The following is a 27,778-nucleotide window of genomic DNA, read 5'->3' as shown; positions in this document are numbered from 1 at the left end:
TTCCAACAAACCCTAGCCTTGGCATGAAATCTAAATAGTTCTTACTTTGTGGCATGCAGTCTTTACTTCCTGTGATGTAATATGCAGAAGAATATGCCTCTCATGCAGAAGGCAAGAAGGTGGGAATTTTAGCATACCTGGTCATTTTTCTGTACTCGGTGGCAGGAATGGAGAGTGAGTGTTTTAACAAAACATAAAGAACCAAATCCAGAGGGGATGGTACGTTTGGAAAATGTGAAAAGCAGTGGTGGGGTAGGGAGGAGACAGCTAAACAATGAGGTTAATACATAGCCTTCTAAGTTTTGCAAAATTAAACCTAGAAGTTAGTTTATTGTTTTCCATGGATGTCATAAACATCCTGAGACTATTCTTGAAATAAACTTTATTTTTTTATCTTTTTGAAGACAAGGTCTTAGGTAGCCTAGGATAGCTTTAAACTCACTGTGTACCCAAGGATGACCTTGAACTTTCTGATCCTCCTGTCAGGCAAGTGCCAAGTGCAGTGCTACAGAGCAGTCTCATCAGCTGAGCCCCTCCAGCTCTTTTGAAAAGTTTTTAAACTGTACTTTTTCTTTTTTTGCTATAGTTCCTCAAAGTACATAATTTGCTTTCAAAATTCTGTGGTTATTTTGGTCTAGATATTTTACTGTTATCAAGAAAGGCTCCCTTAAATAACTCTGAGATTAGGAAAAAGTAGTCAAAGACAAAGGGTACCAAACTAAAGCAGCTTCTCATTTGCATTGGTGAGCTCTTAAAATGGTGGCCTTACTGTTGGCCTGCTCTCTTGCAGTGAGTATGAAACTACAAAGTGGTTTCAGTATGTGCCTGTGTTAAAGTGGAGGCATGTGACACCCACAAATGGGGACCACATGGCAGGAGTACCCAGAAGCAAGTCAGTAGTATGAAAGGGCCATTTAGTTCTGTTTCACTTCATTTTTCCCTTCAGGAGGAGAAAGACTGTGTGTGTGTGTGTGTGTGTGTGTGTGTGTGTGTGTGTGTGTGTGTGTGTGCTCGTGTTCACATTTCTGCAGCAGAATTTGGCCTCTCATTTTAGTTTATGCATGCTGCTGGGTTACCTGGCATTTATACCTGCCTGTCTTTAATATTGATCCTTACCCTTGCACCTTTGGTTATAGAGTTTAGATAGAGTTTTGTGTCCTTGATGGAAATAGTAGCAAGGGGTGGCAGCGTGGCACTCACCCCTCATGCTGCCCTGGAGTAGGGTCCGCTCTGTCACTTCCTTGTGCTTGCCTCTTTTCCAGACCGTAGCTATGTGTTCAGAACATACAAGTTTAGTGTGTGTGAGTCCTGCAGTGTCTCTGTGCATTGCCAAGTGAGAAGGCTAGAGTGCCTCAAGCATAGCATGCAAGAAGTGTTAAATGGCGAGACAGTTCTTTCTCCGTCTGTTCAGTCAGAAATTACTGAGAATGTACTCTCCATAAATTAAAATAGTGTTGATGGACACAGATTCCAGATTTAAAAAAAAAATTTATTTCAGTGACTTACGAAAATTTTAATCATGAAACCGTTGGAGAAGTAAAACATCTGTTCTTTGTACTAAAAATGTTTCAAGAATGCACATCTTTGGCTATATTAAGCATCTGTATGGCTATGCATGCATTTATCCTTACACTGTTTCCCTTCTAAATCCTTTATGGCGCTCTGTAGGAAGGCGGAGAGTGTGGGGTTTAGTCAGCCCTGAGCAAGTCCTGATTTGTAACTGGTAATGATTAGCCCAAGCTAGTTAGCTTGACTTCGGCCAACTTCACTTAATTGCCTTGAGGTTTGGCTTCTCCTTTTGCTTCATAGAAGTAGTAATCCTTGCTGTGTAGTGCCTTGGGTTAAATAACAACATTGATGGCTGCCTGGGAGATACTAAGTCCCTGGCCAGAGCTAACCGGAAGCTTAAATGCCACAGGGATGCTATCGGGATGCTAAAAGGCCGTGTGTGCCAGCATGGCTAGTAGTTTTTAACCCGTGGAAAAGCTACAGGCGCACTTTTGTTCAGTCCATGTGAACAGAGGTAGCTCGCTGTTCTCACTTTATTTCACAAGACAGGCATTATTGTTTTTCTTTTTTCCTAATTGAAAAAGTAAAATGAGGCCAAATGCATTTGAATTTGTATTTAGAGCTATGGGTCTCTAGTTTAAGGGTCATGGTATTTACCTAAGTTACGTACTAGTTTTAAAGTTCAATGATAAAGTTAAACCATCACCCTGAAGTCCTGAATATCACCCTAGTATTTTAACCACATTTCCCCCACATTTTACTTTATGCTACTACCATCTAGCCTCAGTTGCTTGAAATATATGTTTCCACCGTGGCATGAGTGGGTCATGTGTCCTGTAGCCTGTTGTGGTTGGCTTCTTTCGTTCACCACAGTGCCTCTGAGAACCTTCCACCTGTTAGGACCATTGACATTGCTAAAGTTTGATGTGTGAGTACTGCCTCACTGATTATACTGGTCCATTATCCACTTACCCATTGAGCTTCATCTCGGGTTCTGAGTCTTGCAGGGGGGGAGGGAGACAGGGTTTCTCTGTGTAGTCTTGGCTGTCCTAGAACTTGTTCTGTAGAGCAGGCTAGCTTCAAACTCACAGAGATCCTCCTGCCTCTGCTTCCTGAGTGCTGGGATTAAAGGAGTGCTCTACCACTTTCTGGCAGTTTGTCTTATTTTTATTTTATATAAGGTAACATTAATCATGGAAAGATTTTTAAATGGTCAAATATAGAAAAGAATTATCTCATTCAATCATAACCTGTCAATATTAGATCTATTTCATTTGAGTCCTTTTTTCCTATGCATGGATGTTTCTAATTTTGACTATATTTGTATAGTTTTGATTCTTCACATAAAATTAACAAAAGTTATTGTGGTGGATTAGGGTATAGATGCAAAGTACCTTAGTAAGCTTTTCCGTGCACAGCACAGTAGCAGCTCTGCACATTCCTGTGAAAGACCACTGAAGAGTCTCATCAGACATGGCTGTAGCTCTTGCCAATGAACAGCATTTCTCCACTCTTCCTTCTGGTCAGCCCTGACAGCCACCCTCCTATTTCTGTTTCTGTCAGAGTCTGACTGAGGTATGGGGGAGGGTTAGCACATGGTAGTGTCCTTTCGCACATGGTCCTGTCTTCAATCACATTAAAAAGCAAAAGGCTTCAGTACCTCATATAGGGATCATGTAGCTTTGACTTGCTATGTCTAGCTTATTTCTCTTGGTGTGATGTCTTTGGGATTGATTCATATCCTTTGTTTTACTTCTTCCATGAGAACAATTTTTAAAATGTTATTTTATGTGTATGAATATTTTTTGTATGTTTGTCTATGTCCTTGGAGTTCAGAAAACAGTCAGATTCCCAGTAGTTATGGATGGTTTCGAGCTACTATGTGGGTGGGTGCTAGGAACTAAACCTGGGTCGTTGGCATGAGCAACAAGTACTCTTAACCATCAAGTCAGTTGTCCAGCTCCTCATTCCAGGTTTTAATCGTGGAGGCTTATGTAGAATTTTATGTATATATCACAGTTCTTCTAAGATTATACAGTAAACCAGACGGTGCTATAATTACAGCGTGGCAAAGAGATGGAGTGTTGTTGGGATCCCAGAGACTAGTGTGATGCTTCTGCTACAGTGCCTTCTGTCCTGGGGCAGCAAACAGAAAACAAAAAACAGGATCTGGGGGTACAGCAAGGTCCTTAGTTCAACCTACGGCACTACCCCAGGTTTTCGTTTGTTTTTCTGTTGAGTTTAGATCTTGTCCATTAAGGAGTGCTTTCCTACAGCCTCCGCACCCATCTAGGCTTCTAGGTCTCTGTTGGAAGTAATATAGTGTGTGTTCACTAGACAGCTCTTTTGGTATTTAGTAGTAGTATTTGGGTGGCATCATGAATATAGAATATGAATCATTAACTGGTACATTTCCCTAGAGTGTTTACAGCAGGTTCTACAAGCAGGTTCTATAGTGAAGCTTTTTGACCCGGAGCCAGCCGTCACTCCTCTCCACAAAGTAAATACCACTGAAAATTTGGTGGCTAAAACGTTTGATCTTTTCATGAATTTCAGAGACTGGATGCTTCTCTTGGTGTTAATTTTCTTGGTGTTAATTTTGTTCAAGTTGCTTAAATAATGGCTACTGTGACCAGATGACCAAATCTTTTTTGCTTTTCTAGATGTAGGTGCGAAAAACTATAGGCATCTCTGTGCTGTTTATTACAACAAGAACCCTGGGTTTGAGATCATCCACGGACTGCTGGACAGAATTATGCAGCTGCTGGATGTGCCTCCCGGTGAGGAAAGCGGGGGCTATGTGATCAAAGCGTCCGCAGGTAAGATGCCACCAGAGTTGGTGAGCATGATGAAAGGCTACATCCTGGTTTTGATAAAGTCTGCTTTCTTTTCATTTTGCTTTTGATTTAGAGAGTGTGGGCAGTAAGGGGCAGAGAACTTCATTTCAGTTGTCAGTATTTTCTAGAAAATACTATTCCCTTTTCCTCCAGAACCTCAAAAGGTTGCTTTTCGAAACGGTTAGGAACTGCTGCACAGTATTGCTTTTGCACTGGTGAGCCGGCAGCCCAGGCTGTAGGCTCAGGAGACCAAAGTGCAGGCTGCACTCACGACCTGTGTGGCTGCAGCTTTGAGGCAAGGCAAGATACCACTGTGAAAACTTCACTTGTTAATCAAGGAGCAAGGTGGAATCCACTGCCAAAAGCCCAGTCCAGTCTCTGGCTTTAATTTAGGCCAATAAATGCCACGTGTGTGCTCCTAGCATGCGGCTTCCTCCTTGTCCGAGGAGGTCTGAGGCTTCTGCTGTTTGTTCTCCTGTGGCTTGAGTCTAAGTTTATTTTCTTCGACAAGAAACTTAGAAACAATTGAAGCAAAGTATTTTTATCACTTGTTCCTGCTGTTTACCTTGCTGTTTTTAGGACTGGATTTGGCATCCTAAATTTCCACCAGAACCTTCATTTTGAAAGTGTTATTTAGCAGTTATTTATAGTAAGATTTGGTGAAGAAATATTTTAGGGTTTTGCTTATATTTATTTTCTTATTTCTCAGAGGTTTTTTTTTTTTTTTTCTGTTTTTATTTTCTATTGTGGCTTGTTTTCTTTTTTGTTTTGAACCATTTTTAAAAAAAAAAAAAAAATAGTTCTGAAATACCAGCTATGTTGGGCTGTTTGCTCATAGAAAGTTGAGTGGTTTAATAGTCGCAGGAATTATCCATACCTTTCTCACTGATGTGACTCAGTGAAGATACAATATGCTTGAAGAGTAGAGTCTAGTGCTGAGACTGGGTTTAATGAGTGAAGCAGGTCAGGAAGGCAAGTCGTATAGGCTGGGCCTGGTTGTCCGTGCCAAACCCAGGGCTTCTTTTCCAGTTGCTTTAGGTCCTATTGCACATACGCTGTCAGCAGTTGTACTGTTTTAGAAATGAGCTGGGGGAAGTGACAGGGTCTTTGAAAGAATAGAGCCAGGGTCTGTTGCTCAGAGCCCTGGTACAAATCTGAAGGTGAGTACTATGAGATGCATGTGGAATAGAGGACCATTTGTGTGGCTACAAGCTGTGGAAGGATTTCTGCATTCTGGCCAGGGGCTTCGACTAGCTGGAAAGTGTTAAAGTTTCTGCTTCTTTTGAAGCAGGTGAGTGCTAACAGGTCTGAATGTCAGTGGGATTAATGCAACATCGTGTGGACTGGAGGCAGGAAGAACGCTCGTGAGTCAATGGTGGGAGGCCTTGCAGGGTCCTGTGGAGTAGAGAAAGAGAGAGCACTTCTCTAAGACTGTCTAAGACAGCTTCAGAAGCCACCAAAAGATAAAAACAGCAATATCCATAGTCTATATTACTTAGAGCCTTGTATGACAGCCAGTAGGTGTTGATCTTAAAAATTATATTTTTGTAATTTCAAACTTATGTAATTTTAATTATGTACATATTAAAGTTTAAAGTAATAGAAAACTTATTAGCATCTAATTTTTCTAATAGAAAGTATCTGCTATTTTGGCCTAGAGTTGTTTTTAAATTACAAAGCACATCAATAAGTTATAACTATTTCTCTTCACCCCTGCTCAATTCCTTCCCTTTCCCCCATTTGCCCCTGGAACTAACTAGATCTATATAGATCAGGCCTCAAACTCAAGAGATCTGCCTGCCCCTGCCTACTAATTGCTGGGATTAAAGGAGTTTGTCACTACCAGCTAGGTTTTTTTTTTTTTTTTTTTTTTTTTTTTTCCCGTGTTTGAATCTTACCATGTAACTCTGGCTGTCCTGGAACTCACTATGTAAACCAGTTTGGCTTTGAATTCACAGAGACTGGCCTACTTCTGCCTCCCGAGTCTAGGATTAACAGTGTATGCCATCAGGTCCATCCAGTGATTATAAATATTTCTTAATTACTTGGAGGTCTTTATGTTTCTTTTGCTTAGGATAAATTGTTACCTTTTTTCCACTTTAGTGCTAGAGATTGCAGGCAGGACCTTGGGCAGTCTAAGCAAACACTCTGCTACTGAGATATGCTCTGCCCTTGGTGTTCTGATGCAGGGTCTGGCTGCTTAGCCTAAGCTTGCCTTCAGTTTTCAATCCTTTTTCCTTTGCTTCCGGAGTGCAGAGATGATTGGCAGGAGCCACCACACCTGGCTTACTTTGTGTTTGTTTGGTTTTGATAGGAGAAGTTAAGGGCTTACTTGTTTTTCTTTTGGGTCTACATTTGACTCTCAGAATACCATATTGTTTTAAAATTTCTGTGACTTTGAAAAGTTTTGATAAAGATGTACACATGGGTGGCCTAGATGAGTATTACTTGATGTATTTAACTGGGGGAAAGAAAAGGGAAAAATTTATTTTCATTCGCTGTCATCAGTTTCTCATGTTCATCAGCAGCTACATCCAGCTCCCTGGCCTCTGGGGCATGTGCCTAGTTCCTGGGCGCTTTTCTCTTAGGGATGCTTTTTGTAAAAGTCATCAAGCCAGAGACAATTAGTGTCATTTTAAGTAATGGCTCTTAATTTTTCATAGAGATTTCTCAGTTTGTTTGATTCTCTAATAACAAATATGATTATATTTTTTTATGGTCAGAAGAGTCAAAAGTCTAAATAAATAGCTTGTCAAAATCAGCAGCAGCAAAAAAAAAATGTATTTTGCCTGTGATGTGTATATGCATGTACCACAACTAAGGAACAACAGTTTTCCAAACTCCAGAGTCACTTTGTAAGCACAGGGATTTAGTCATTGGAGTATCTTTTCTTCAGGCTTACTGATACTTTGTGTGTACCTGCGAGCACACACACACACATACGCACACACACAATAGGAAGAGATCTTCAGGGTAGGGCAAGTAGAACCAGAATTAGAACGACTGTTTCCTGCCATTTTTGATTACTGAACTGTCTTTTATTACTTTAGCATGTGGTTTACTTTTTAATAATTAAACATCTCTAGTGGCTTTGCAGTTAGACTTGAGCTCAAGTCTGTTTAGCAGAACATCGTGGTCCCGTGACGTGGGCCTTGCCGCTTCCTGTCTCTTGTGCTTGCTTACAGGGTTCCTTCTGTGCTGCTGTGCTGAGAGAAGTAGAGTGGAGCTTGTGCCCTTGGAAGAGAGCTCTGGCAGGAGCGGCTCTGAGCTCGTGTGTGTCAGCAGCACTCAGAGCCGTGACTGCAGCCAGAGGGGACAGCCATGGTCACTAATCATACGTACTTTTCATTTTCTGAGCTCCTCCGCAATTTAAGACCATAAAGTGACACAGATTGTCAAGTTGGTGATAGGATGGGTTCAAGCTGAGTGAGGAAAACCCCTTTACTGTGAGCACACTGCAGAGCAGTTGTGAGGGCTTTAGAAGTTCAGCACAGAGTCTTGTAGAGCCATTTGATCAGATCATTATTCCAAATATATGGTTTTATTTTTTTTTCAGGCTTTTTCCTCTTCATTTCTGTGGTTTGTTGCAAACTAAATTATGTATGTTAAGATGCACTTAGCCTTTTAACAAAACCACTTCTGGGCAAGGAAAATTCTCAACATTTTTTGTGTTTAGAACAGTAATGTGGTTGCTGGGCAAATCAGTGGCAAAAATAATTTCTTGTAGAATGTGGTGGACTTTGTTTGTGACGGGCTGCATTGACTCCAGTGTGTGGTTTTTCCTTCTCAGCATGTTACTTAGTTCAGTTTTGATTTTTTTTTTCTTTCAGTTCTACAGAAAGTACAGTTTAACTTGAGACAAGATAGATATTTGATGAACAAACAGGTTTCAGAGCTGTAGTTTATTTGTTTTGTTTTTGACAGTCTGAGTTTTCATGCTACTCAAAATTCATCAGGAAATGAAAACTGACCTTGTAATGCGCACATTTAGCTCAGCACCATATGTACTTACCCTGGTTATTAGGCTCCTTCTGTTACAGTAACACCTCGTGATCCTTGGCTTGACCCGAGGTCATGACCTTACTCCCCTTTCAGGACACCTGTGAAAGATCTGGGATGCTAAAATATGTGGGTGAAATTGTGCTGTTTCCCTTGCTACTCTGTCTTAGTGTAACATGAGAGCGTTATTATTGGGAGCGTATCTGAACAGCCTGCTGAAGTAAAGGTGGTTACATAGAGCATCCTGGAGTATAATATAGGGTTCTAAACAGTGTATCCACACTGTACTGTCAACAAAGGCTAGTCTGCATCGGCTTTGATGAAAAGTGTGAAGCTGGAGCCTTGGGACTTTACAGAGACTTCTTCAGTGCTTGTCTGTAGCTTGTGGCCAGAGATTCCCAGCGCTGTGTCCATATACTTGAAGTGGTAAAAGACTGGAGGCAGGCAGCGGGACAGTAGGGCCGCAGGGCTCTGGGAAGTCCTAGCTCCTGCCTCGTTTTCGTGCATACAGTAAAGGTCTTCCCACACATGGACACTTACCTTTCTTCAGGTGTGTTTTGTTCTGCGAATTGTTATGGTCACAAACCCTACACGGAATGGTTTTAGTTCAGTGTTCTGATAGTGTCATAACACAGTATGACAACCTTTGTGTTTGTGTTGTTATTTCTCCTAAAGACCTTTTTTTATATATTCTCTGTCTCTTTTCCAAAATTCAGAACTGTTTACTTACCCCCTGTTTAAGCAAGCTCCTATGGATGATACAGAGTTACATAGCATATAACCCTTTTCTGTTAACAAGCATGGTTTCCCTCAGGCCTTTGTTAGAAATGCTCTTCCTTTTTAACATCCTTAGAGGATGTTAAAAGCTGTCTTGTACTAGGTCCTAGGCTCTCAGGAGGAAGCTGGTTCAGTGGCTGTACTTAGTGAAGGGGAAACTAGTCTCAGCTCCCCAGCCTTTATACCTTGGTCCTTGAGGGAGAAAGTGCAACTATGAGCTGCTGGGTTTTCTTAACTATTTCCAGACAAAGAAGAGAATTACCATATCCCAGATTGAGAGAAGGAAGTGGTCCTGCTCAAATGTGTCCAGGACTCACTCCCCAACCTCGAGGCAGGCAGTTCTTTGCTTGGGGAATACCTGGTAGTCAGTCTCTAGTTACCAGTCAGACATTTGTCTTAATTGCCCTTTGGTTAAATTTTAATTCTGCAGATATACTATATATTGTTTATGTGCTGTATGTGTAACTGTGTATATAAAACCTATAAAACTTAATAATTTTATGTGTGTGGCATATGCACCCCAGGGATCAAACCTAGAGCCATACATGCTAAGCAAGTGCTCTGTTAAACTTACTTTTAATTTTTCATGAAAGGGTTAACATTGGCCAAACAAGTTTTAGCTTTTTAAATTTGTTTGTTATTTATACAGTATAGCATGACTATCCTTGTGACATTTTGATACATGCTCAGTATGTAAAGTACTTGGATCTTATATCTTTAAAAACCTAATAATTGCATATGAGAAAACATGCAGCATTTGTCTTGCTGAGTCTGGTTTGTTTCACTTAAAATGAGGTTCTGTCCATTTTCTGGTGAATGATAAATTCCATTTTTCTTTATTGGCGGATAATACTGTATCACCAACCTAAACTTGTAACTTGTAATTTGAATTTAAAAACTATTGGCTTTTAGGTTTATGTCTGCTGAAAAAGTTTGGCTTCTGTTTTTGTTTTAATGTTACTTTGGTTTTACCTTTTTGAGACAGACCTCATACAGCCTAGGTTGGCCTCGAACTTGCTATATAGACTGATGATGACCTTAAAATATGATCCTTTTCCAACATTTTTAACATATGTTTGTCCAGGTTCGGGGCACTCATGCCACTGTATTTGTGGGGGTCAGAAAACAACTTGTGGGAGTCAGTTCTCTTTCTACTATGCGTGCTGGGGAAGACTTGGGTCACCAGGCTTGGTGATAAGTACCTTTCCCCGCTGAGCCTTTGCACTGCCCAAACTTGTCACCCTTCTGCTGCCAGGATTACAGGAATGTGTCATCACACTTTGTTTATGGGGTGCTTGAAATTGAACCCAGGAGTTTGCATGTTTGGTGAGGACACATCCAACTGAACTATGACTTCAGACCTCTTCAGGGGGAAAAAACTCAATACTATTTATTTACACAGGTAAATAATAGTATATCAAATTCCTTATGCCAGTTTGCAGTTTATAAAAGTACTAATGTCTCCATGATAATAAATGTGAACATAACTAATAATCATAATTTTATGTTTTTAATACTTGACAAAGGCAAATTTAAAACTTTTAAAGTTAAGTGATGTGAACTTCCTTTTAGTGCTCAGAGCCTAGACCACGCACAGATGGGAAGAACATAAGCAGTGCACAGGACAGGACAGCAGCCCTGGGTGCATTTAAGCTCTCCTCTGGGTTTCTGGTCTTGTTTTGGTTTTTAGACAAAGTCTTGTTTTGTGGACCAGGTTGTACTTCTCAGCTGTGCCCACCGGGCTGTGACGAAGCGTCTTGGTAGAGCTTCCCATCGTGGTCTCCTATTGCTGACTCCTATAACACAGCTCCTGCTTACACTTGATTGTGTGACAGTCCAGTGAGAGGAACTGAACACTGAGTCAAAATTTTATCAAGTGGAGCTTAGCTTTGAGGGCTCCAAACAGCAGGAGACCCAGGTCTCTACTCTTACCTCATTCTCCATCACCCAGTGCTTCCTGATGAGTTGGTACTACTTAGCACTGGACTCAGCCATGTGTCCAAGGATCCCTGGTTCCTTTTAGTGAGAAATAACGTTTATCTCATGGTCTGTATGTTAAGGTTGTTCACTGTTGCTGCATTCAACTTGTTTTTGGCTTTTTAGCATACAAAGATGATAGAGATTCAGAAGACATTTATTTGTTTAGTTTTTAGTGTTGATCTTTTCAAATCAAACATGTTTTTGTTTGTTTTATTTTGTTTGCCTTTTAGTCCCGGCATTTGAACCTATAGCTATGTCGGTTTTAAACATCGTATAGAAGTTATTCATTTTTTTCCTTCTGGAATCCAACTTTCTTAGTGGAGTTTTTACACTGAGATCAGAAAGGAAGTGTTTACTCCAACCATAGTAATGAAGATTGGGTTCCATTTTTTTGCACTTACTGTTTTTGTGGTTATTACTGTAACTTCTGTTAAATTGTACTGATTAACTTCGACAATTTTTTTTTATATTATGGTGTGTTTTAGTTTTGGTTTCCATTGCTGTGAAGAGACACCATGACCAAGGGAACTCTTAAAAGGACGACATCTAATTAGGACTGGCTTACAAGGTCAGAGGTTCAGTCCATTAACATCAAGGTAGGAGCATGGCAGCATCTAAGCAGGCATGGATGAGCTAGAGGAGCTGAGAGTTCTACATCTTGTTATAAAGGCAAACAGAAAACTGGCTCTTACTTGACTAGGAGGAAGGTCTCAACCCACCCCCACAGAGACACACTTCCTCCAATAAGGCCAGGCCTCCTCCAGCAAGGCCATACTTCCTAATAGTGTCACTCCCTGGCCCAAGCATAGTCAAACCACCACATGTAGTAAATGCCTTTTGAAATTCCTGAAGAAATTGAGGAAACAGTATCTAATGATCACATTCAACTTGTATATTTAAGAGATGAAATAACTTCCAAAGTATTGGGTAGGTACAAAAGGAAATATAATTATACTGAAAGTGGGTAAGCAGGAGGCAGCTGGTCCGCAGGTTCGCGCCCTCTTTCTCTTTTCTGGAGCACTTTGTCAGCAGACCAGTCCCTCATCTCAGGGTTTGTTGAGAGCGAGACATTGAGACCAGCTTTCTTCTGATGTAGCTTCTGCCATCCTCCTCAGCACCATGAAGGCATCTGTGGTTTCCAGCACTTCTTTGTGTCCCCTTACTTAGTCTAAACCAGAAGGAACCACTTTAGTCACCCCACTGCCCAGAAACAAGCAGCTTATCTGGTATAGTTTATTTTAGGAAACTAGAAAGTTGTTAAAGGTCACTTTTTACAGCATTGTTTTTAGAGGACATAGACTGCCCTGTGTAGTCCAGGTTGGCCTCAGATTTACTAGTAGCTGAGGCTGGCCTTAAAACTCCTGATCTTCTTGCCTCTATGTTCAGAAGTTTTGGGAGTTTTTTGTTTTGTTTTGTTTCGTTTTATATTTCTTTTTAATAAGCTACATTCTAGAAGCTGTTATAACTACTTTTAACTGATTTTTAAAAGTGTGTTAATTCATAATCTGCTTTCTTTAAAAACTAGAAATGTATATTTTATTGGGAATTTGGGGCAGTGGTTCCTTATTTGTTTTGATTTTTTTTTTCCTTGTGTACATTTGGGAAACTAAAGAAACACAAGCAATACATATTTACGGACACCCATTTACAATAATAAATAAGAATTGTTTGGCAAACTATGATATTTAAACATAATGGAATATGACAAAATGTCTTTAAACATGTGACTATAAGCAACATTGGAAAAGTAGATCTCAAAATGTTATAGGTGCTAAGTATAGAGATAATAGTATCTATAGATGTTGCTTGGGCCAGTTGGGGAAAGCCTACAGCCTATGAGTTCCATCCCTAGGTGCTTCTGCAAGCACACACACACACACACACACACACACACACACACACACAAATAAAAAATAAGAAAATATAAGACGGAAACAGTAATATGTTGCTTGTTAGCTTTAGGTTGCATGGCTCCTGGGTACTGGATGTTGCCATGGATCTTTCACTCTTACCATGGACCTAGGGCTTTTTAGTTTATTTACTTTTAGGTAAGTCTTCACTATGTAGCCCAGGCTGGACTCAGACTCTTTTTGCCTCGGTCTGCCAAGTGGCGGGGACTACAGTGAGTGGTGCTGTTGAATTCAAATGATTGTGTTAGTCTCTCTGTTGTAAGGTGCGGACAAGTATGTGTCCTGTCTAGACCATAGTTTTATTGGGAAAAGAAGATAGTGAATGGAGCCTTTTAGAAATGTTCTGGGGCAGAAGAGACAGCTCAGTGGTTAAGAGCACTTGCTGTTTTTCTAGAGGACCTGGGTTCTATTTCCAGTACCCATAAAGTGGCTCACAACCTTCTACAACTCTTCTGACCTCTGAGACATATATGTGGTGTCCCTATATGAGTGCAGGCAAAACATTCATTTATACATTTCAAAATAAGATTTCAAATGTAATTTTATTTCCCCAAATGAATGCTGTGGTTGGTTGTGCCTGTACTCGGTTGTATTGACACATCGCAGTGTGCCTAGGTGTGTGCCAAGGTTAGAGGTGACAAACTGTTAGCTCTCTAGTCCCTCTTCATATTTTATGAGGAAGCCTGCAAACACGAAGTGGTAGACAGCTTGGCCAGCAGCTTAACCCTGTTGCTGCAGGCCTCGGGTGCCTGTGGGCCTCACAGGAGGCTGCTCTGGTGGCCCTTCACCTCTGCCTTGCTCTCTAGCCTATATTATTGCTTGCCTTGGGCAGGATTCCTAATCTCCTGTGCTTTTCTTCTTCCCATCTGTAACTTACTGTCTGTTGCTCAAAGGGCTTGGACAGATCCACACTCTGAGACCCTCTGACTCTCGCTGGAGATGGAAGGATCTGAGCAGAAAGGAGGATACAGCATCTTCCCTACAGTTGAATACACTTTTCTTTCTTTTTTAGTTTAGTTTGTTTTTTGTTTTTTGTTTGTTTGTTTTTATGTGTGTGGTCAACTGAAATCAGATTCTGGAACCATAACATACCTGTTATAATTACGTTTGAAATTGTGTTTGTCACAAGTTAGCCACAGGTCTGCGGATTCTGTGTGGAATTGTGGCTGTGATCTCACAGACTCTTCTTTGTCTTCTTAGCTTCACTAGTCCTACCACAACCATACTGTTACCATTTCAATGTACCTATGCAAGAGATACATTGCTCAAAAAAGTCCTAGGTCAGGCAGAAAACTAGAAAAGGGGCTGGTGGCTCAGAAGTCAGGCAATTGAGTTGTATGTGTGTGTAGACATATGTCCTGCAAGTACTTTAAAATGGCAAGATTCAGAAAATGACTTGTGGAGACAAGCGTTGACTGATGGTGTTCTTTAGGAATTTTCAAGTGAATCTTTGCGTACCTATTTTATACAACTTACTTTGAGGCTTGTTTAAATTGCAATTAGATAGATTACCTTTAAGCCTTTGTCACCATCTTAGTTTCCTTCAGGTTGTGAAATAAGAGCATGTGTGAAATGTGTAGTGGGGACTGGACTTGTAAAATCTATCTTAGGTCTCTATCTCTGTTAAGTTAACTGCTAAGAAAGTGGCAGCCATGGAAGCAAAGACTGTGGATTCGTTTTAGGGAATGAAAAGGGTGCGTTTCTCTAACACTGTCCACTGAAGGGTCCAGCCTGGTCCCAGCTGGCAGTCTTTTGCTTCCTAACTGCTGGGAGGACAAGCGGGAGCCACATGTTCAACAGAAGATGATTCTCTGTGGAAGACATTTCTCTAGAAGATGAGGTCATCTGGGCTTTGCTGATTTCCTAGAAGAGTAAAGTCCCAGGTCCTTGTCTAATACATGGTGCCAGAATTAGGACCTGGCCCACTGCCTCCCCGTAAGAGTTAATGGTGTCTGCAGGTGTGTTGGGATTAGCACTGTAAAGTTGTGTAAGGGGTTTTTCTTTCTTTTGATCTTCCGAAAGGGATGAAAGATGGCCATTAAATTCAAAGGATTAGGTCCCCTCTCTTTATAGACTTTAGGTACCATAAATATTCACTTCAAATGCAAGGTGAAGAATTGTATACATCTGGGAGAAAATGGGTGTTTTATATTACCAGTCGGAAATTATTCAGTCTCCCCTTACAAATTAAATGGTCTTTGCAAAGGCATTTTCTCCTAAGCCTGGGATCAGGAGAAAAAATGTTTTTGTGTTCATATCTCAGTTGTGGTGCTTTCGTTTTTTAGAAACCTAAAGCCGTTTACAAATCAATGCCTTTTCTATAATGGACCTCTTTTCCCTTCTGTGAGTCTCTGTGTCCTTAAAACATCTGCTTGTTTTAAACCAGAGAACAATGGCTTCATAAGAATAAAATGGTGCATACAATGAGGGTATAATTGAGTAAGACTAATTCCTTCCTGGAACCTTCCTTCCTTCCTTCCTTCCTTCCTTCCTTCCTTCCTTCCTTCCTTCCTTCCTTCCTTCCTTCCTTCCGTCCTTCCTTCCATCCTTTGAGAAGAGTATAGGGTTTGGGTTAGGTACCAACCCTAAAGTTAGCCTATTAACATTGTTCTCTTTCACCCATGTTACATAATCAGTCATTTTAAATAGATTTAAGACATACTTAGTTGGCACTATAGTTATACAATTTCCATTTCATCCCTGAATTTGGGGACATGTATGTGGTGAAAATCTAATGAGTATAATTTCTGTTATTAGCAGCGACACACTACTTTACCAGAGTTCTCTGGCCCTGTTAATTCATTGTTGTTCCTCCTCTTGTAGATTTGGGTAGTAAAGTATCCAATTATAGTCACTTGTGAGTTTGAACCCCAGAATATGTATTGGCAATATGAAGCAAGGGAAGAGGGTAGTTGAGTAGGCAGTTTGTATTTCAGAGAATGTTGAGTAAACTGTTAAGGAGTGACCTGGCTCTAGCAGGTCTCGCAGGAGTATGCGCGGAGGGTGAAGAGCCTCATGCTTGATAACGCCCTCAGGTGCCCTCAGACTGAGGGGTCTGCTCAGGTACCGCCTTAAGCTTCTACTTGGATGCCTTCTGCAATTAAAGGAACGAGCGAGTGTATGGAAAGCTTCTGCCAACTCTAGGCTATAATACTGCTCTAAGAAGATGGGAGCAAAATGAAACTGTGAAAAGTGTTTGGCAACGGGCAAGAGAAGGCACTCCCAAATGCTTTGATGGTCAGTTAGCCAGAAAACATGCTAAAGATGGGGTGCTGTGCTAGATTACAGGCCCATGGATGACCCCAAGGACACAAAGACTTTAATTAAGGGGCTTATTCACACCCCGCTAAGTTTGGGAAATGAAGCTCTTCTTTGTGCCTAACTGGTGTTTCTTTTGTCTGCACTTGCGCATGTACTGCAGCAGAGAGCAACATTTCCCAAACTCTGCTCTGCCTTGGAAATGCCATTAACTGTGCCAGGCAAATGCAGAACCTTGAGTTTATCATCCCAAGGAGTTCATTCGGATCATTCAATGCTGCAGTACAGTAGATGAGAATGAAGGTGCTCTGTGGAGTCTGAGTCTTAGTTTCCATTCACAAGGCGCTAGGCAGCTTCTGTACACACAGCGCGTCGCCTTTTCTCCAGTGTGATTGGATAAAGTCGGTTTTGGCTTTAGTCCAGGTCTGGCTTTCTGAAAGCCTGGGCCATGGCCTTTATATATGACTTCATATATTTTCAGACAGACTTTATGAGGTATCGATTCTAGATGGAGCTTTTGAGTCATTTCCATCTACCTGGGTTGGGTATTGGGCTGGAGTACTTTCCTTTGGCCAATAGTGAACATTGTAAACTTTCTGAAAAGAAACTGTGTGGCTGTCAACAAAAACCTCCGAAAGGAGGTCCTGTGTCTGCAGAGACCGATGGACTTACTGGAATTTCAGTGCTGTGTATTGTGCAGAGATTTGAGCTTTGTAGGTTCAGAGACTAATTAATCACTTTATCTTGGGCTAGTTTTAGCCTCATGAATAGCCATTCAGTGCACCGTTATGAATCTAAACTAACATTTCTTGGTAATAAACAAAACCTCTTAACTAAACCGAACACTAGCTTCCTTCCATCCATCCATCCATCCATCCATCCATCCATCCATCCATCCATCCATGAGCTAAGAATGTCATCAGATAATACTTTACACCTGTAAAACAGCTTCCCCATCTCTGCCCCTCTGAAGTACCCACCAATCATTCTAAATTTGCCTTGATTGGTATTTTATTTTGTAATAGTACAAAAACTGTGAAACTGGGTTGTTGCTGGTTCTATATTGAAGTATGAAATTAGGGGTAACAAAAGTGTGTTTTCCGAGGCAGTGGTCACTCAAAAAATGCTCCAGAATTAACTATTTCTCATTTCTTTTAAGTTGAGAGCTACAGTAGTTCTCATCAGACCTTGGGCTCACTGCTGCCTTAATGTGGGCTCTGACCCTCCTTTTTTGTTGATGAGACAGTTCTGCTGTAGAGTTTGATTTGCTCTTTAAGTTTCCAAAATATTAAGACTGCTTCTGTTTTTACAACATTACACATTTCTAGTTCATCTGTGGCACCGGTCAAGTGGCGTGTTTTGTTTCTGAAGGTTCGTTCTGCCCTTGATCTCAGAAGGCCCTTTGTGTGCTTCTCAGTTTGTGCATTTGGAGACAAGAGCTGTAGCTTGCTCTAAGTGAACAGGACGTGGGAGACTCATGCTATCAGAGCTTGTTAGAAGTAACAACATGAAAATAAAGTCAGCACAGGTCCAGGTGTGCAGCTGGGCAGAAGAGGGGGTGATACAGGGACCCCAAACTGAGATCATCACATGAGAGGAGGAGCCTGTGGTCAAGAACTTTGAGCAGCAGTTGTGACTTTGGTTGGGCCCATGTGAGAATGTGGACTTTTGACATTTGAACCCCTTTTCAATGCTCTTTTACCTTGGGATATGTTAAATAGTTTTGAATATGGATTTTCTTTGTTTTTCTCTGGAAAGAGAAAATTTTATTTATTGATATAAAATATTTTTGTAACTATATATCTAGCTGATAAATGAACTAAAGAACTTTGGTCCAAATTTATAGGGGAAGTAAACCTGGCAACAGAAGAAGAATATAACTGAATTTTGCTAAAAAATGCTGAATCAAACTGTTGTTATATGAACTAAAAACTCCCATTTCTTATCTTAGGCTTTATTTTGCTAACATTGTCAGAACTAGCACATCTGGCTTAGATTCTAAAATAGTTTGGTTTTATGCTTCAATAAAAATGAATCCAATCAAATTGGAATTGAAAATAGATAAAAGGAGAACTTTCCTACAGCAAGGCTGTCTGGAAGGTCTTGAGTATTTCCTCCCCTGGTGGCTGTTAGAGCAAGCCAGAGTCCTCTTCAGGAGTGTCCTTGTCCCCATCGACGTGTCCTTGTCATCTGATACTGCTTGTTAGGTGTGCAGTTTTACTGCTCTGTCTACGGGGAGAGTGGGGGGGGTGCACTGGGCAAAGGAAAAGTCCTTTTCATTCTGCCTTGAAGACAGCCTCCCTCCCTTCCTCCCTCCCTCCCTCCCTCTCTCCCTCCTTGTTTTTTATGTTGTTGTTGGGGATATAGTTGACAGTTTTGTCTTTATGGGTAGTGTCTTTTAAATTATATTTTCATTTCACAGGATAAGAGTGTGTCATCTTTATCAGATTTAACCATAATTACTATACCAACCAGACTCTTATTATCTATTTAGTTTGGTTTCTGAGTTGTGTAACATTCTTTTCCTCAGCCCTATCCTGAGTGTGGATTAGGGCACAGAGCCAACTGTAGCACTTATCTGGAGTTAATGGCATAGCTTGCTTTGACTGTGAAGCAGAACTACTTGATGAGATGTGAAAAAAAATAATTCAGCCATCTTGCTTTTGGGCGGAGAATGACAAAAACATTTTTCTGTTCTTTTCTGATAGAAGCAAGCATCTCCCCACATTGATTGGTCAGTCTGTGTAACTGTCTCCATGGTATCAGTCCAACAGTAGCAGAGTCCCCTATCCACCCATCCAACTCACTATTCTTAATTATGCTGACCTTGGAGCTATTAGAGACTCAGCAGTTTGCTCCCCCATAAATAATGCACTACTGAGTGGCAGACTGCAGGCTTGTGGCCCAGATCTGCTGGGTATTTATAGTTCAAGCCAGTAAACATTTTGCTTGAATCGTTCAGGAGCTGTGGGTCTGATCCCTTTTCAAGTGGGTGTTGAGAGAAATGAATCAGCATTGTTTTTAAAACTACGGCAGAGTCCAGCGCATTGATAAGCCTGTGGCACTGGTAATTTAGTGGCTAGAAGTGGGTAGGCCTCCCAGCTTGTTGGTTCCTTTTCAGCTGGTTAAGCCAAGAATGGTTACTGGGTGGGGAAACTGGAGCAGAGCTCTGGCACAAATAAAGAGGGCTCTCTGCCTTCCTAGAGGTGAAGTAGGAGTCAGCTAGGACTAGTGTGGGTCTGCTGTGGCTCTGCCATGGCCTTCACCGGAGCTTTACAGAGGATATACCCGATCTGCTTAGAGGCCTCTTTTCAGGCAGGGACACAGGTTGCATTGTGGAGATGTGCCAGCAAGTACTGATGTGGGCGAGCCTGCTTCTGTATGTTCTGTCCACGAGGCTCATCAGTTACTTCTTTCCCTTGTGTCCTTTTCTGGACTTAGTTCCCCTAAGAAATGCTGACACTCCCTCGGCCTCCTTCCAGCCCAGCCCCATGATCAGAAGAACAGGGCTCTCGTTCTCGGTTCCTCGAGTAGCCATGAGTGCTCCTTAATACTAGCAAGTGTGAGGGTTTGCCACCATGCAGCCAGTGGCTTAAAGAAGAATGGTGATTTTTCTCTAGACCTGTAGGCTTTGGTATAAAATAGCTGTTGACTTTTTTTTTTTTTTTTCCCCACAATAAACATTTTTTTTCTCCCACTCTCTGTTTCAGGTTCTGCATTCTTCCCTGGACGGTGTGCTGAGATCTTTGTCAAAGGTCAAAGTATCGGGAAGCTAGGTGTCCTTCATCCCGATGTCATCACCAAATTTGAGCTGACCATGCCCTGTTCCTCTCTGGAAATGAATATTGAGCCCTTTTTGTGAAGTTGGTCTCTGTTGTGTGGTTCTGTCTAAGTGTTGCTTTCTGCTCTTGTGGTGTGCTTTGGCCTCTTTTACAGGACACATCCATTTGTGCATTAATGTTTAATAAAGTGAAATGTGCTATCTGGCTCCTTTCGTAGCTGCATTAGGCCAGCTTGTGGAACAGCCAGTGTGTGTGTGTGTGTGTGTGTGTGTGTGTGTGTGTGTGTGTGTACCACACTGGGGAGAAGTGCCCTGGATGGGCAGGGAGAGTTCTGGAAGCTTGGCCTTCAGGGTGTTGGCTACTCATGACTCCTTCTGCATAGAAGGAAACAACTCATCAAGCGGAATACATGTTGCACATGTTTAAGCCATTTCTACACCTGACAAGTATTAGCCAATGAAGTCAGTACTTTAGGAGAAATGCTAAGAATCTGTATGACTGAGCAATTATGGTTTCCGAGTCATCTTTTCTTAAAGTTGACTTGTGAGTGCACATATGTGTATTGTGAGTGGTGTGTGGGTCTGTGCATGTGTGTGCATGTGTGTGAGTGAGCGTGTGTATGTGTGTATGTACAGTGTCTTAAACTTCATAAGCCAAGCCTATTAGTCCTCCTCCACATTGACAAACTGCTGCACACTCCTTAAAATGGCTCCTGTGGTGGCTAGAAAGGTGTCAAGGGCACTTGATACTCTTGCACCTGAAATTAATTTCTGAATTCCTGTCACCCACATGGCAACTCACAGCCGTCTGCAATTCTAGATCTGACTCTTCTGGACTCCAAGGGCACCAGGCACATAAGTGGTATGCAGGTATCCATGCAGGCAAAACACCAATCGTTTTAAAATGTAAAAGGGCTCCTGTTTAAGTGATGGATCTGATATTGGTGGTCGAAGAACTGTTGCATTCTGCTGTTGAGGATGTTAAATGGTACAGCCAGGGAAGTAGTTTGGCTTCTTGAAACCTTAAACACCGTCTAGCTGTATGACCCACTTGGTCTACACAACGGTTTTTATGCGCTGGTCAGTGTTATTTATAGTAGCCACAGACCACATAGCCTTTCTATGAAGGGCATGCATTCCTTAGGAGAGATGGACTACTGATAGCACAGATGAGCCCAAGTATGCTAAGAGAAAGAAGCCATACATCAAAATTGCACATGGTCCCATTGATGTAGGAGATTCTGGAGGCTGGTGAGGTGACTGGCTAAAAGCACTGACTGCATTTGCTGAGATGCTGGGTTTGATGCCCACTTACTTGATGGCTCACAACTATAACCCTGGTTCTAGGGGATCCAGTACCTAATGATCTGCTTGTGCCAGGGACACACATGATCGATATTTAAATCTTTAAACAGGAGAAGGTTGAGTAGAAACTAGCCAGTCATACAGTGGCTTCTACTCTAAACATGAGAGGCTCAGTGGCTTAGGAGGGAAATGTTGCCGGAAGTCATCCCTGTGTTGACCTTTGTCTGTGCTTTTTTGGTATTGATGAATCATTGGTATTGACTTTCACCCACTTTACAGAAAGGGGAGTATTGACCAGAAAAGGCATTTTAACTGCCTTAAGCTAAATAGAACCTCTCACTTAAGGCATCTGATCCAACTGATAACTCCAAAGTTCTGTCTGGTTATGTTCCTAGGACTTTTAAGTAACTTGATTATATATTACTGTGGACGAAATGCCCTTCAGTATACTCAGAGTGATGGTTTTTACAAGTGAGGTCTTTGGGAGGTAGTCAGAGCTAGATGAAGTTGTGAGGATGAAGCCTTCCTGGTGGAACTAGTGGCTTTCCAAAACTTTCCCATCCCAGTGCATAGATAAGAGGTCCTGTGGATGCAGGGCCAGATGGTGGCCTCCTACCTCCTACAAACCAGAAAAGCCCTTACGATTAAATCTACTTGTTGGCACCTTAGTTTTAGACCTTTATTCTCTAGAATAGTAAGAAATAGACTTTTGTTCTTTCTGAGTCACTGTTCCTGTGCTACCTTGGCAGCCTGAGCAGGTGAAGAAATAAAAAGAAATGGAGACTGGTGTGTGTACCAAGATCCAGGGTGTCAGTGCACCTCTGGGAACACCAGCAGCTCCCGGAGACACCTGCCAGATGTTGCTGTGGGAAGCATGGCCTTCTCAGTTAAAAACAGGAACTAAATAACCTTGGACGACAGGAAGGGAAAGTGAGCACCCCGGGGCTGAGTGCCCATGACAGACTGCATGAGTTCAGAATCCTCTACTTGGCTTTGAACTGTCAACAGGCAGAGAGAATGGCTGTGGATGTGGGCATGCTGACGTGGTTGAATTAGCGTCTCCAGCAATGGGCTGAGAGGAGTTGTGTCTGGCCAAGCAAAGCCCTGTGCTTTTTTTTTTTTTTTTTTTTTTGTCCCTGTTGTGACTACTTCAGTGCTCAGAGTCAAGTGTTTTTCTCTCAACATTGCCCTTCACTTCTGTTCAAGGAAGCCAGGCTAGGACTGAAGCATGGTTGTGTGTTAGAAAACGTTTGAAACAGCTCAGTTAAATGGATGTGAGGAGGCAAAGCGCACAGCCCAGAGAGGACTCAGAGGCCTTCATGCAAATGAGCCCTTTCAGAAGGAGTGACAGTCCAGATACAATGTGCTTTTTTGATACCAAACTTGGTGGCAAAGGAACTTACATTCCAGAAGCTTCCAGTCACGGAGGAAGATACTATTCTGGTCCTTCAAACAATAACCCCCTAAGAGCCAAGGAGAAGGTGGTTTTGTTAGAGGCAAGCCTGGGTAAACTACTCACTGGGTTCTAGGCAGATAGGAAGTATATTTACAGCTAGACAGTGATGGGTGGGTCAGTGAGAGATCTCAAAGGTATCTTATAGATCGTTTATAGTTCATTTATAGAAGGAACACTTGGGGTCACCTGAAGCAGTATAAGCAGACAGCTGCCCCCACAAACTGCTGTAGGAACATTACTCAGGTGGGGACAACTCAAGTATATGGGTCACTAGTTGGCTCAGGGTTGAGGTTTGTATAGGGCATAACGGATGTCTTTCATCTTCTGGACCCTTCAACAGCCTTTTATCAGTGTCGAACTGAGACGGGTTAAGATGGTCTGTGTTTGGTGGGCTCTGCATAATTTGTTCCCCCCAGGCCACCCATATGGTTTCCAGGTGACAAAGCTGCAAAGCAGAGACTCCTCTTCCTCTCTTGGCTATTTGGCAGATTATGAACTCCTCTTAGATATATTAAATTAGCATCAGGTTGCTACCCCTACCCTCGGTGAAGAGAGGACCAGTTGGACTTGTTACCAAAAGGTTTGGCTTTCTTTGACACCTTCACTGGGAAGAATCTGACTTTGTCCCACCATCCCCAGGGGATGGTGATGTCACAGTAAGAGGAGAAAGCAAGGCTAGCAGATGTGTTGAGTGTGGAAAAGGCAGCACCAGCCGGAACTCCTAGCGTGGCACCGTTGCTTTTCTTGTTTGTTTTTGCATGCCACATAGACAGGCGTGGAGAAGGAAGAGGAATTTCTTTGGCTTCATATAGCTCCCTTGTCTCATGTGGCTATGGTTTTTAAAACTTTAACATTCTATTCATGGCCCACATTCAGCTCTTGCCTTAGTATGCATGTAAGTATTCGAGTCTGTACTACAGGTGTGCCCCACTTCAAGAAAACAACGGATGTACAGTAAGACCAAACTAATTTATTAAAGTCTTGTGCTTGCGAGGAAGGAAGAATTGCCATATGACTCTGAAGCAGCAGAGCACATTGGAAGTTTACAATTCGAGCAAAGCTGGCAGATGATTTATGGGTTGAGTGGTTGCTGAAGAAACTAGAGGACTTGAACTTGACTTCCCAGAGTCCGTGTAAAAGTGGGCCACAACGTCGTGTGTCTGTGATCCCAGTACTAGGGGGTGGAGACAGGAAGATCCAAGGGGCTTGCTGGCCTGGCAGTTAAGTCAAAATAGTGAGCTTCAGGTTAAGTGGGAGGCTCTCAAATATACTGTGGCAAGCAACAGAAGGCGTGTCAGATGCCTGCACCAGCACACACTCATACAAACAAAATAAACACAAGTGGCTTGGAGGAGAACCCTGTCTATAATGAAACGTACTTGGCTTGGGTCTGTGTAACCTTGTGCCAGAGAAATAGATCCATTCACCAAAGAGAGCAGAAACCTTGTTCACAGCGAAACGACTTACGAATGTTTCTGAGGTCTAGTTTGAGGAGCTGAGCGGAGAAACCTAAGGAATGTGGTATACACGAAGGACACGGGTGCATGTTTTCTAACTAGGGGTTAGGGGTTCAGAGGTACAGGGGTGAAGGTATCCAGGCCACGATGAAATATTTGAACCAGCATGACAGGAGCCCGTGAGAACACCCTATCCACCACTCAGTTCTCACATAGTGACCACGCAGGTTTGGCCTGGCTTTTCTCTGTAAGAGCTGGGGGAGAGCCCTTGTCCAGCTGGTCCCTAGATGCAGAGTATCTTCCTGTACCTTCTCACCCCACTGCCTAGGCAACCTGGTCTCCCCTTTAAGCCTGGCTCCTGCAATGCCCTCTATAAAGTCTGGACTTGATCTTGTCCTCGTGCCCAAATTAATTCCTGTTCTGCTTCCTCCCATGGCCTAGTCTTCTTCACACAACTTTGACATTTCAAATCTGACTTGAAATTCTCTGTTTATGTCTTCTCTGACCTGGGAGAACTCCACAGGAAAGATGGGAACTTTTACATCCCATAGGTGCCCAGCACGTGAGTGATGAGTATACCCTGCTCACAGTGTAAATACATGTGCCCCCGTGCAAAACTGGCTGATCTAAGAGCACTTTTCTTTGACTTGCTAATTCAAAGAGCAAACCAAGGTGCTTAAGGACAAACAAGACATTAGTTAGGTAAATTTGACTCTGGGGGAAAGTGTTCAATGGCTCAGCCACTAGGGTAGTTATCTATGAAAACATTTCCATTCTCTTCACTCTGGGCTAACATGGGTTACAGACTGAGACCTTGTCTCGAAAAAGAAAAGAGAAAGAAAGATCCATGGAAACAAAACATTAGATTTTAAAGCATTTAATAATCACACTCAAACAAAAAATTGTTTTAAAAAAGAATAGTACACTGCATAAGCAAGACAGTTGAAGGCTTCCAAAATAGAAACCTGAAACATATGGTCTGAAATACCACATGCTGCGATTATCCTTGGAAGATGAGTTGTGTATTTGGGCAAGAAAACCCCAAGTTACTAGGCACAGTGTGGAGTGGTTTCAGTGGCTGCCGCGAAAGGGTATTTTATTAATTTAAGGGTCTTGCCTATGTCTTTTTTCCAGCATATGGTACAGGTCTGAGTAAAAATGACCCTAGATGGACAGCTATTTGGAAAGCCGGTTCTAGATTGATACTTTGGCCCAGGGTAGTAGCAAGGTGGGAAAAGGATGTATTCTTCCTGATTCCCAGAGGAGCCTCAAAGCTCTGGTGTCTGGGTGGGCCAGGCCTAGACTTACAGGGACAGCCCAGAGCAGGAGACTAAGATAAGCTGAACCAGCAGGGGGCACTCTCTCTCCAGAGAGAAACTGACAAAGGGTTTTTGAAAGACCCAAGAGAGAACTTACTAAGTGCTGCTCTGTAAGAAGTGAAGCCAGTGAATTGAAAAGGCTCATCAAAGGCAACATGTGATCAAGCCGCAGCGTTAAAACCAGTACTGCAGGAATCCAAAACTAAACTCGGCACCTTCAATGAATACTTCCTCCCTCCATTGCTGTTATCAGGTCTATCAAAGAGTGACCAGTCAAATTCTTAGGCCACTGTTTAATGTTGTGTGGCTAATATATTCATCCTCCATCTAAATTATGTAAACACAGTGGTCAACTTCCCTGTTGTTGGGCCTTAAGCTCCCAGATCACCAAACCCACTGTGACAATACACACACCCTTTCTTTTGCAAAGATACATGTGGAAGAAGCTAAGCTCCTAAGTCATTAGGGGTTCAGACAAACCAAATAAAATCACCCCGTGTGAATCTTCAACCAGCATTACAAGCTCTAGTTTAGTAACTTGGGGTCTGGGGGAGAAACAACAGAAGGTGTCCCATCAACAGCCATGAACTGGAGAGGCTGGCCTAGGCAAGCAAATCTGAGCTTGCTGCTCCCCAACCATGGAGCAGAAATACTGTGAGCAGCAGCAGGCAAGAGCTGGGCTGTTTCCATTCCTGTTCTTAACTATGAGAAATAAGAGAAGAATTGTTAAGCTAAATTTTATTAAGAATTATTCTTTCTGTTTGTTTTTCAAGACAGGGTTTCTCTGTGTAGCCCTGGCTGTTCTGGAACTTGATCTGCAGACCAGGCTCGCATCAAACTCAGAGATCCATCTGCCTCTGACTCCCAAGTGCTGGGATTAAAACCATGTGCCACCATGGCCAGCCCAATAATTATTCTTCAGAAATTAAAACACAACATTCAGGACCAAAGAACATCGTTCCGACATAGGTCATGGGCATCCTGAAAACCAGAGAAATTTTTGGCCTTGGTGTTCACATTGATTCCAAAAGTTGGAGCCTCAGTAGCTTCTAAGGGTGTGTGTAATTTTGTCCAGTATGTGCATGTAGTAAAACACTGGCTTACTGACACCTCTCAAAATATCAACAATGACCATTTACACCAACCCTTCAGGAAGTCATTGCACCTGATCCATATTCTGAAGCTCTGAGTGTGGGGAAGGAGGTCTCTGCTGTGAGCATCATGAATGCCTTCTTAGAGCCAAGGAGCTAAGGAAGACCACTCTAGGTTTAGCAGGTGTTACAGTTAATTGAAGACATTTATACAAAGTGGCAGAGCAGTGATGAGGTAATGTCACAGGGATGAGGCAATTGCACGGCTGCCTAACTTGGTCAGACTTCCAGAGGACAAGGATCATCCATTCTTGTGCTGATCCAGTGCCTTCTAGGCTTCTGTGGATGCTTGGACGACGGAAGGTGCGGAGGGCTAAGCAGGAGGAGTCAGCGGGTCCTCATTTCCACCTGTGAGAAGCTAGCACTAGCGTGGAAACTGAATCCCGGGGGTGCTGCGAACTGTATGCAAGGAAGACTGAGCGGCTTGCTTCACTAACAGTGCCTGGAGGAGACAGGCTGGTAAATAAAGCAAGCTCTTCCAGCGGCCTCATAGCATTGCTACCATAGTCAGTCTCCTCACAAGAAACTTTGTTCTAGAATGGTCTCGCCACCCACTCAGGCACAGCCCAGTCTGATCACAGCACAAGAAGTCATTCTGCCCAAGGAGTTGTTGTGTTCCATGGTGCCACCCTTACTCCCAGACCAAACTCCAGTTTGGGGATTGAGACTTAGGCAAGGTTGTCACTGAAAAGAACTATTCCTGCCTTCATATTGCCTCAACTCTGCTGGGTCTCTGGAGTTTAGTGGGTGTTGTAGCCATTCCAAGCCGGGTCACAATTCCTGTCCACCCAAGACCGGGTCCTAAATCCATGTAACAGAAGGGGGAGGGGTGGCCTTGCAGACCTCAGGTGTGGTTTGAGCCTGTCCTTACAGATGAATCACACAGCTGGCACCACAGCCGTAGTGCCTGTGTTACATCAGCAAAACAAAACGATGACTTAGAATGTCCTTAAACAGGGGGCATTGGTATTACTTGAATCAACAGCTTTCTCATATTTTGCATCTCACATTAGCAGACTTGTTCCCAACTGTCTTGGGC

General features: G+C 42.4%; 1 protein-coding gene across 1 annotated transcript in view; it reads left to right on the top strand.

The window, feature by feature from the left end:
• Nucleotides 1-20,252, top strand: part of FARSB (phenylalanyl-tRNA synthetase subunit beta) — a 58,549-nt gene extending 38,297 nt beyond the window's left edge. Inside the window, exons 16-17 of the mRNA XM_080933213.1 lie at nucleotides 4,173-4,328; nucleotides 19,981-20,252. Coding sequence (XP_080789339.1) covers nucleotides 4,173-4,328; nucleotides 19,981-20,132 — 308 coding nt within the window. The 3' untranslated portion in view covers nucleotides 20,133-20,252. The remainder of the gene's footprint in view (nucleotides 1-4,172; nucleotides 4,329-19,980) is intronic.
• Nucleotides 20,253-27,778: the final 7,526 nt, after the last annotated feature.

The sequence above is a fragment of the Micromys minutus genome (genome assembly GCF_963924665.1).
Source record: "Micromys minutus genome assembly, chromosome: 19".
NCBI lineage: Eukaryota > Metazoa > Chordata > Mammalia > Rodentia > Muridae > Micromys > Micromys minutus.
The sequence above is the reverse complement of the archived record's forward strand: the minus strand, read 5'-3'. Positions and strand labels throughout refer to the sequence as shown.